Source organism: Arachis duranensis, chromosome 10 (genome assembly GCF_000817695.3).
Source record: "Arachis duranensis cultivar V14167 chromosome 10, aradu.V14167.gnm2.J7QH, whole genome shotgun sequence".
NCBI classification, from domain to species: domain Eukaryota; kingdom Viridiplantae; phylum Streptophyta; class Magnoliopsida; order Fabales; family Fabaceae; genus Arachis; species Arachis duranensis.
In genome coordinates this window covers 93,358,569-93,369,727 of record NC_029781.3, presented here as the reverse complement: position 1 = coordinate 93,369,727, position 11,159 = coordinate 93,358,569, and the positions used below count along the sequence as shown (strand labels likewise).

Genomic DNA, 11,159 nt, shown 5'->3' with positions numbered 1-11,159 from the left:
CACAGAAAAGACCATCGATGCGTACGCGTTACTGACGTGTACGCGTGACATGCGCGACGTGCAGAGAAAGAAGAAAACGCTGGGGTGATTTCTGGGCCCCATTTTAGCACCCAAGTTAGGTGCGGATCCAGTGAAGCCAAGTGGTCCCCACGTTACAAGACGCGGAGTAGTTAGTTAATTCTAATTTAAATTCAAATTTGATTTTAAAATAGGAAAAGATATTATTTTTAATTTTAAATAATTAGATTTTAAATTTATTAGGATTAGTTATAAATAGGAATTTAGATACCATCAGATTGGAACTCTGTACATTTAGACACGGTACATTTTGACAATCCTTATTTTTCTCTTTGAACCAGAGCAACTAATCCTCCATTGTTAAGGTTAGGAGCTCTGTCTATTTTCATGGATTGATTCGTTTGATCTTTTTAATTTAATTCATGTCTTGATTTATATTTCAATAATTGTTTTCGTTCTTTATTTTATGAATATGGGTGGAACGGAAGTATGATCCATGTTCTAATTGAGTTCTTGTAAAACTTGGAAAAGCTCTTTACTTAAACAACAGCTAGAAAACATATTATACTGAATTTCTAATTGTTTGTATTTAACGGGATACGCGACATATAATCCCCTTATTTTTGGATAATTAGGATTCTTTTGGCATATAAACTAGAAATTGATCATCACCCTCTAATTGGAATTAATTGACCAAGGAATTGGCAATTAATAAATTTTAGAGGAGACTATGATGGTCTAAGGAATTAGGGTCTAGTCACATATAGTTTGTCATGAAATTAAACCTTTCATGATTAAATTAATTAGAAATAAAAGTTAATCCAGAAAATAGATAACTCTGAAATCTTAACTACTTTCTCAAATAGTTTATTCCCAACTCATTGCTGCTTGCTTTCTAAATTTTTAAAGTATAGTTTAATGCTCTTTGAATATCTCAAAACCAATTTCTGCTTGTCTAACTAATCCTGTCAAACGCTATTATTGATTGATCCATCAATCATCGTGGGATCGACCCTTACTCACGTAAGGTATTACTTGGTACGACCCAGTGCACTTGCCGGTTAGTTTGTGGGTTGTAAAATACCGCACCAATCATCTTCTTCATTTCCACCCTATTGAGAAGAAAAATCAAGAGATGCAGCATAAAGACCACTATTACCAACGCCACTTTGATATAAATCAGCATCAATATCACCTAATAAAATACACATGTTGTCATTATATTATAATCTAACAACATTCTAATAAATCATTAGAAAATAAACTATAATACTCATGTACTAAGTTATCTACATTATTAGAAAGATCAGACTCTTTTTCTACAACCTCTTCCGTCACCCAAAAGTCAACTAAATTGATGCTTTCATAATCAATTGGATCATATTGTCTTTTGCTTTCTTTTTGCTTTTCCCTTCCTAAAATGTTAAATACAATAAATGAAGAATTAATAATTTACAAATTTGTTATGATAAAGATTACGTACGAAATAATATGATATTACATGAAACATATATTACCTGGATTTAAGACGCAAATTATAAGTAACATAAACAATATCATTCATTTATCATGCTTCAATCTATTTCTTCTTTTTGTATGAATCTAGTAAAAAAGACTCCAATTCCTCTCACACCCAAAGAAAGCAGATTCTTGGCTAAGAATGTGAACAGCTATCCTTTGTAAACAAGGAGCAGAACTACCGAATAACCTCCACCATTCATCTACCAATTATAAAATCATAACATATTAGTAGTTATCAATTAAGAAAATAAAAGCATAAAACAAGTTACTATTAAACAAATATTCTTACCAGGCTTAGGTTTAGATGCAGCTCGAATAGCTTTTGGTCTATCGAAACTTTCCTTCCGATTTCTATATAAATGTATTTTTTTTCATTGCCTCAACTGAATCCAAATTGTTACACTTGCAATACAGGGTAATATGATCAAGTCATCAGATGCTTCTTTATAATCTTTACCAAAAAAAACAACAGGATTCAAGAAGTAAGCTGCAGCATGAATATCTTTCTTCAAATACTTGTCCCATTTGGAGCTGATAATATCTGTGTATACCTAATATAGCACTCACAACTCTATCATTAGCACTCCTTCCTAATTTGTGACCAATAAATAATAAATCTACAATCAATACTTGCAAATCCGTATTATGATCCAAGATGCTTTTCAATGTGATAAACACAGTTGTAAAACGGGTTGCATGAGGACGTACAATTTCTTTCTAATTAGGTCTTTTTCTAAGCCAAGATAAGAAAACCATATGATTATACATAAATACTGTTATCTTTGAAGCATGTGATGCAAGGTTAGAAATATGCACCATGCTGCTTATATCTTTCAAAATAAGATTAAGGCAATGAGCAGAACATGGTGACCAATAGATATTATCATATTTCTGATTAATAAGCCTACCAACAGCAACATAATTGGCTGCATTAACAGTCACAACATGCACAACATGAGTATCATTTAACCCCAATGCATCAAACAAATTTCCGAACAACAAATTTGAATCATCTCTCATGTCAACCAAAATTCTTTGCACTACCTCATTTCCCAACCTAGCAGTGATTACTAACAGTTCATCATCCTCCAATAACCTCGTGTTTGTAATCATCAGTTGAGAATATGACCTCAAAAATTGGAGTTTTTATCTAAAACTCTAATGTCAAAATTCTCAAATCCTTCTTTATTGTTGTTGCTGCCCATGGAAGACCGATTTTCCTACCACCACATTAACAATAATCAATGTTGTATAATTATGTGGCGGTAGGGATTTGTTGGTTCTGGAATTTCGCCCTTTTCGTTCTTCATCATCACCTTTTGCCTTCTAGAAGACCAAGCATGCTGACCAAACTCATTTAGCTTACCATCCCTAACTGCTTGTTCAATGGCATTCTTCAGATCAAAACAATATTTTGTACGATGGCCATGCACCTTGTGATATATGTAAAAAATACTTTGATTAAGAGTAGGTCTTGGATTGATTGCTCGAGCTCTCGGTATGATTCCCTTTTGAGAAATCTATGGATAAGCCTCTGCCATGGATGCATTCAGGGAGTATAATTGTTGAATTTCTCAATCCTTGGAACTTGAGCTCAGAGAGTGGAAGATGATGGCCATCCAATATTTGGTGGTTAGATAGCATTCTTTCTCGTAAAAGTGACTACCCAACTAACATCTTCATCTCTTACGTATTCTAATGCCACTTGCTGAATTTCCTCCATTAAAGTCAATTCCTTAGAAGTTAGATGCCTTCTAAAGTCTCTTTTTTGCAACCTTGTAATCAAGTACAAACTTATAACCTTGGAAACTCGAGTATTCACCTCCAATAATGTCTTATTAAAATGGTCTAGGAATTATCGAATGGTTTCACCCAACCTTTGTTCAATTCCAAGAAGAAAAATTGGGTGTTTTGCTTGAGTTCTTTTAGTTGTTAAATATGCCAAAAATTTGATAGAAATGTTAGAGAATTGATTTATAGACCTAAAGGAAGAGAATTAAACCATTGCATCACTGACCCATATAGTGTAACAGGGAAAACTTTACAACGGATTGTATCCCCAACACCTTCCAATTTCATTCGAGCCTTAAATGTCGTAAGATGTTCTTGAGAATTGGTTATACCGTCATATTTCATGTTCGTAGGTGTATTGAAATTCTTCAGCAAGACAACATGCAGCACTCTAGTAACAAAAGAAGTATTACCAATCCAATAGGATCTTTTTTACTTCAACATCTCTTTTGTCCATGACCTCTCGAGGAATCTGACCTCTCTCCTAAATGAGGTGAATTGGAGATCGTTTTAGACCGTCTCGCGGCATCACGATCTTTAGGCCCCATCTCTATGTGGTGTATGTTCACGCCTACTAGTAGCATTACGTGTTTGGGGATTCTCGTGTAGTCGGGACTGGACTTGTTGACATTAGTGTGATGAACACTAGCCTGAGGTGGTCCAGCTTGTTTCATGTTATTCTCGACATTATCGTGATCAGCTCCGTGCAGACCAGAGTTTGCAGGGGTAACAACTCGATCTTGTTGCACCAGGCAACAAAGATGCATTAACTATTTCACAAAATATGTGTCAAGATAACCCAAAATCCTAATAATTTGCTCTTGGTCTTCCGGTCAAAAACCAATGCCGATGAAAACGTATAGGAGCACTATTACGCGGTAGCGATTTTAACTTTTCATAAAGTTTTCATTTTTGACTTAACGATGGAAGCCTGACTAAGAAAGAATTACAAAGAGTAAAAATATGTGGATTAAAAGCTAAAACTTAGGACATACTTTTTTTATTTTGAAATATCCACCATTAAAGTAGCCTTCCTGTAGTTCCAGAGACGGGAGTGGGAGGATAATAAGACCACGATCCTCCTTCTTAGGCCCAGGTCCAGTATTCCCAGCATTGTCCTTATTTGCATCAACTGCTGCCCGCGACATAATTCAACACGAGGTCCTCATAGACAGCACCTTCGAAGTAACTTCAAAGTAACACGAGGAAAATTGTTCGTACCTTCGAAGTAACTTGGAAGCTCGTAATCTCATCCAGAGGCGGAAGTTTGTACATACAATAACACTCTAATGCCTAAATGAGTTACCAATTAATCACGATATTAGAATATCTTAGAAAGAAAAAGCATACCCCCCTTAATTGAGTCGTTGAGTAACACTTGCACAACGTTTTTCTGCTTTCATGAGTCATTCAATATATATCATAATGTTATAATGTTATATCATTTATCCATGATCTCGTATATTAACATTAACATCTCAAGAAGATCCCTTTTGAATGATTTTGAATCTTCATTTAGCTATAATTTCGATTTATGGGCTTGGACCTGTTATAGAACAAGTTCTAAAATAAATTTGAATTCTAAACCGAGACAAGCTAAACAACCAAAGACCTAAACCCTTTAACAGTTCAAATTACTCCTCAACAGTATCAAGAACAAAGGACAAACGAGGCAACATGTCCTCTCTTTTTTATGAAACATCAATTACCACATTTTTTTGTGAGATGGATACTAGACACATCATATTACACACTCACACACACCACATACTCATACACATATTTAAGGATTCTATCTACTACTTGTCTATCACTAAGGTTTGAATTAGGATACAACATATTAAGAAATAATATATTTAGCTCCTCAACCAAAGCTTCCATTGCAATTACCACATTTGTTACTAATACTCCAATTGATGATTCAAAAAACAAAATATTACTTAAATGGTACGAAGAAACAGACCATCATGTTCTCCAAAGCATAAAATAGGACCAATCTTACATCTACCATATTTTATGGTTTTTGGTCATATAGCAACAATAGTGGTAGGATCATATGTAGTTCGTTCTTTCTTTCCTCTTCTGGCCTTAGGGCCTCTTGATTACAAAAAAAAAAAAAAATTAATACTCTCGTTTAGTTTGAGTAAGCCACATTTGAATTTCATAAAACCCACGAGACCACGACATTTGCCACCACAGCTGTATCAATACTGAAAAAGTCGTTCTTGTCTTGCCCACAAGTTAAGACATACAACAACAATAATAGCTTTGCCATGTTGACAAGGAAAAATGTCATATTGATATCAAGGAGGAAACTAAAAAGGATTGGGGGGTGGTAACAATGATAATAATATACATGCCTAACCAGTAATCGTTTTGACGAATGTTTGATTATGACAACCTAGCAGTGGCACAATAAATCAAATTGAATATTGGAGAAGCTAGATAGAGTATATAACAGGAGCTAATTACAATGAGAAATTGATTGATATTTTACTTCCTTTTCCCCCTACCTTAACCCCACCATATTAACACGAATTAGATATGCATATATTTATATAAGATAGGTAGACATGATGATGGTGGTGGTGGTGGTGGAGATGGTGGCGGTGATAACAACAAGCAAAACTCTCCATTGGTCAGATCCAATTTGTAAAGTATAATGGAGATTGACATTCCCAGCAATTTCATTTTAGGCACTCAATGCTTCAGTTTTCTGCTGGAAAAACCTGATTCATAGCACCAAAGTTGTTCACAGGCTTGGGCCTCCATTCAGTCCTACCCCTCACAATCTCACCACCATCTTCAAGCCTAAGCAAGTGTTTGCACTCGAGAGATCCGCCGCCAGCTAAGTTCCCGATATCAGCACCAGAGACATCGGTTAGGGAATCCAGCACACTGTCCTTGCCACACTCCCTCCTGTACTCCAGAGTCATGGCTCGCAGCTCATGACTCTCCAAGATTGCCTGTGGAGCACTCTGCAGCAATCAAAGCACAATTCTTCTGTTAAGTCACTTGATCAATTTAATTTAATACATGACAAATGTATATTTGTTTGCATTTGCATTTAATTTAATCCGTATGCACTGTCATTGTAAACATAGTTTACACAAACATCTGATCTTATGTTAGCCACCAGCTAAAGCGGTTGACTAGCCATAGTCTTAAAAGCCATGTAAGTGCAAACATATACATGATTAAATGATTGCGCAAAACTCTCACACTACTAATGCATAACAACCACGTATGTCAACTTCCTTTTCTTAATAAAAAATCATCAAGGACAAATTAAGATTGTGGAAGATGTGAATGATCTGTTGAATCTTCTATGGTTTTCAATGAATTATAGCAAATTCCTACTCAATCATATAATAATTCCAAAGTTTAAAGCAACTTCCAACTGGTTCAATTAATTCTAACATTAGCAATCATGGACTGAAGTGGAAAAAAGGTACAAGAACATAAAAATACCTCCAGAAGCCAGCCAATGTACTTCACATTGTTAACATGCTGATTAACATCTAGATCACTCCATCTAGGCTGAAAACAAGATACGGCCAAAAAAAAAGGCATGAATAAAAAGATATAATGCAATATAGGAGGAACGAAAAGATTAATGATAACATTTACAACAAGAGTTGACATACACTTAGACCACGACGAATATGATCTGCAGTATCATCAAGTTTTGACAGTTTTCTGTTATCCTCTTCGACAACTGGAGGAGAATCCACAAAATATGACGCAATCTCTTGCCTGACTTCTTCTGGAATTTTGGATAGTCTCCTTGTCACTTTATTCATCATGACCCAAATACTGAAGTATACCAAAAACCAAAAATTCAAAAAGCTGCTCACTGATTTCTAGCTTCATTGTGTTAGAGAGAGAGAGAGAGAGAGAGAGAGTTACCATTTTTAAATATTCATCCTAATATAAATTAGATCTTTCCATTTTAGAAGGGTAAAAACACAAAAAGTAAATTATTTTCAATGAAACTCATCCAAACAAAATTTAAACTAAGATGTCAATTTTTTGTCCGTAGAATCGGATACTTTCAGGTGCAAGAACTTATACATCTAAACCAGTAACTCACATGTGTTTATCAAGATCTCCAAAAGCATGAGCAGACTCAATATTTCAAATTAAAATTGAAACAAATTTTTGTACAACAAAACCTTCATAAAAGCTTGCACCATTCAAAACAATGCCATTGATCAGACATTTAAGTTCTCCATAAACACTATGAAACATATTTATCAGAAGCAGAAGAAAGTCACTAAAATTGATTTCTACCTGGAGGCTCTTGTCAAGATTTCACCCGTATTGGCGTCACGTATGATCCAATCACGACGCATACCATTTTTCCCTGATGCAGAAACCCAAGTGTCAACTTGAACTACATCTCCCCTGAAGCAAATTACAGGTTAGCTTAACAATATGAAAACAGATTTAGAATACTTGATATTAAGCCTAACTGGTAGTTTTCATCTAGCCATCAGCTAGAACATATTTCTAACTACTGAACAAAGCAATATGCAAAGTACACATTGTTCAAGTTCTGCCTATGTACTCAACTTTTTATCAAAATAAAAGCCAGGTTAATTCATCAAACCTACGGTCTCAAAAAAATTTCATACATACAAGAACTTTGCTAGCTAAAGCATTATTATCATACCTATTCTTTGAAGTTATAAACAATTTATTACTAGATGTTACAGAATCATGAATTACAGCAAAGAACATAAGCACTGCCGAACATGATCATCTGGGCAATTAAGTTATACAAGGGAAAATATGACCAAATTACCATGTTGGGTAACGATCAACTTCAACTTGCATCCGAGTCACAACCCATATCAGGTTCTTCTTACACATTTCTGGCGTCGAACCAAAGCCATCACCAAGAAGCCCAGCAGTCTTAACATGATTAAGTGCAGTTTCCTGTGTTTTGGACAAAACAAGATAACCCAATTATTATTTTTGTCTTTTATTTATCAAAACGCAAAATCCTCACAATTCTGTTCCCTGTACAAGATTCTAATCTTACACATATCATGAACCATCTCTCCTTAAGCTATCACATAAATAGTTCTATATCTAACAGGTCTTTTTATTCAGTAGAATCTTTGAGCTTGAAGTGCAGACAATACATAGGTCCATTTTTTGCGTTGTAATGAAATTATATTTTTTATTTAGAAAAATGGGTTAACAATCAAGGATGGAGTCAAGTTTAAAGTGTAAAATAAACTAACTTTATATTTCCTCTCCAAAATCAAAACTCTCTCGCACAATTTTGTAGCTACCATATAACTAACATAAGAAAACAAAGGAAGCTAAGTAATCAAGTATGCTTTATCTCCTTTTGTGAAAGAGGAAAAAGAGAAAACAGAATTGTTAGTTACATGTTGAGTAAAAAATTGTTGGTTAGCATTCTCAATGTAAGATTACCAAGAATGTGTGTGCAAACCACACGCTTCCACAATACTATCCAACAATAACCATTTCAAGTCAGAAAATAACAACAACTAACTCATATCCCACTAAGCATAGAAATTCTTCTTGGTATCTGCACACAAACCTGCAAATGATTCATTAGCGTCTCTATAGACGCGGTCTTATCGGCGCCTATCTCGTAAGATCGAATGGAGAAATTTTGCCTGAAAGCAAGCCCATCCTGCACAATCCTCCCAATACCAAATGGATCAGATAGCACATCGGATCGCTTCGGCTTCCAATCGATCATCATCCACTGCTTCTCCGCCGCAAGGAAGGCTGTCGTGATGGCGGCCAGCAGCATGCTCCAATCCGGAATCTGGTTAATGAAAGTCCTCGGCGCATTAGCCCCGGTCGTCGACGAGGATTCCAGCTTCATGCTCTCCATGGATTTTGGAACCTTTGTGGCGGTTCCGTTGATCTTTGAAGGAGCATGCGCATTGGCCTTAACACTTGAAGACCTGTGATTTTGTTTGAGCCCTCCGCCGAGGCTGGCAGGGATTCCTCCTCCTCCTTCTCCACCGGTTCGTGACGTCACAGGGAAAAACGACGACGTAGCAGCAGTAGCAACCATAATTGAATTCTTCACCTGAATGCGCATAGTTTTAGTTGATTAGAAAACAATCTTTTCCTCAAGCTTCCAATTTCAAACAAAATTAAAATAAATATTCAACACGAATGAGATTTTACATCAACACATCAATAATTAATCGAGAAATTAATGTTAAAACCGCTGCGAAACTGCGCGCAGATCTGGCATTGGCTTAAGAAAAATTCGCATAAAAAATATTGAGCCAGATCAGACGAGGGAGAACAACAAATTAAAAAACAGTACCTGAAGAAGAAGAAGAAGAAGAATGAAGAAGAAGAAGAAGAAGAGAAGGAGAGAGGTGAAATTGAAAATATAAGTGGAAGGTTATTGAGGAGAGGCTACGACGTCGTTTAATTGATAGTGATGGCTCCCTGTGGGTGGTGAACCCAGAGAAGAAGAAAGGATGGTTGGTTTTGAATTTGAAAAGTAAAAGGAAAATGGGAGGATAATGAATATATATAGATTATGAGTTGTAAAATATTTAGGGCCAGCGGAGGAGGAAAGTGAGTGGCACGCACCGAATTGTGAAGCAGGAAAGTTAGTTATTTATATAGTAGAACTACAATCCACCTGTCCCTTCCTCCCGCTTCTCTTTTCAAAACACACGAGTGCTTCTCTACTCTTCTATTTTTCCCCTTTTTTACCATTTTACCCCTCCACTCTCATCTCTTCTTTTCTAGCCGCGTCTCTACCGTTTTACCAACAAAGAACCATCAACAAATATTAATGTTTAAACATTTAATTTTACATTTTTTTATTTAAATTAGTCTATTTTATAACAATATTACAATAGTTTAATAAGAAGAAATATATAACCTAAATTAAAATATGATTTAGAAAATATCCTAATTATGTATACACTAAAAACTAATTATTTATATAAAATATATATTAAAAATTAGTTAAATGAATGGCCTTTTAAACGCTAGGTGCTCCATTTCAAAAATAGGTAACGTTGAGTTTGAAAACGAAAATTGTAAATTATAAGACATAGTATATATTAACTATTTTTTTAAATTAACTATAATATTTTGTCCTTTAAAAGTTTTAATATCTAGACAATGATATATTAGATTGAATTTTTATTCCTTCAAGTATATGTATTATATTAATTAATTGATAGAAAAATATCATTTGAATTAAAAGCGTGCCAACAAACACTAATTCAAATGACATCATCTCTCTATACTTACGTAGAAGTTACAGATTTAAATCTCACTCCTAATTTTAGAAAAAAATTAAAAATGTAATTAAATTATTAAATTCGATATTACTAGTTATATGGTAAAACTTAGTAATGTTCACCTAAAGAATGACATTAGTTTTAGCATTCTCCTTAAATAATTATTTGAAAAATATTTAATTATGTATGGAATTAAGTTCATGAGATATATTCCCTTGCAAGAAAATGTTCACTAGATTATGTTAATTTCGTTGCATTATCGCTCTGAGATTCGCAAAGTAGCTAGAATATAGAATTATAGATCAACAACCACCTAGTTTTGTTTGGTATAAATTCGGATTATGGAACTTTATTTATTCCATATGCATTGGTGGACTTATTATTGCATTTGCACTGTTAAAAGGTTTTTATCGCGTGCGTTTTCTAAGTATAAACTATAGGAACATTTTTAAGGTAATATTAAGGACTTTAAGGTGATAAAAAATTAGTTAGAATTTGTCTTATTTAATATTTATAAATTATTATAATAATTAATAAATATTAAACAAAAATAAATTTTAA

At 34.4% G+C, this 11,159-nt stretch overlaps 1 protein-coding gene across 1 annotated transcript; it reads right to left on the bottom strand.

Annotated features, from left to right (window-relative positions):
- Window positions 1-5,604: 5,604 nt before the first annotated feature.
- Window positions 5,605-9,926, bottom strand: LOC107470945 (palmitoyl-acyl carrier protein thioesterase, chloroplastic). Its single transcript, XM_016090365.3, has 7 exons — window positions 9,659-9,926; window positions 8,909-9,412; window positions 8,138-8,271; window positions 7,624-7,737; window positions 6,978-7,146; window positions 6,802-6,870; window positions 5,605-6,308 (listed from the first exon to the last, which is right to left on the bottom strand). The coding sequence occupies exons 2-7, from the start codon at window positions 9,395-9,397 to the stop codon at window positions 6,039-6,041; spliced, it is 1,245 nt and encodes a 414-aa protein (XP_015945851.1). The 5' UTR covers window positions 9,398-9,412; window positions 9,659-9,926; the 3' UTR covers window positions 5,605-6,038.
- Between the last annotated feature and the right edge of the window lie 1,233 nt (window positions 9,927-11,159).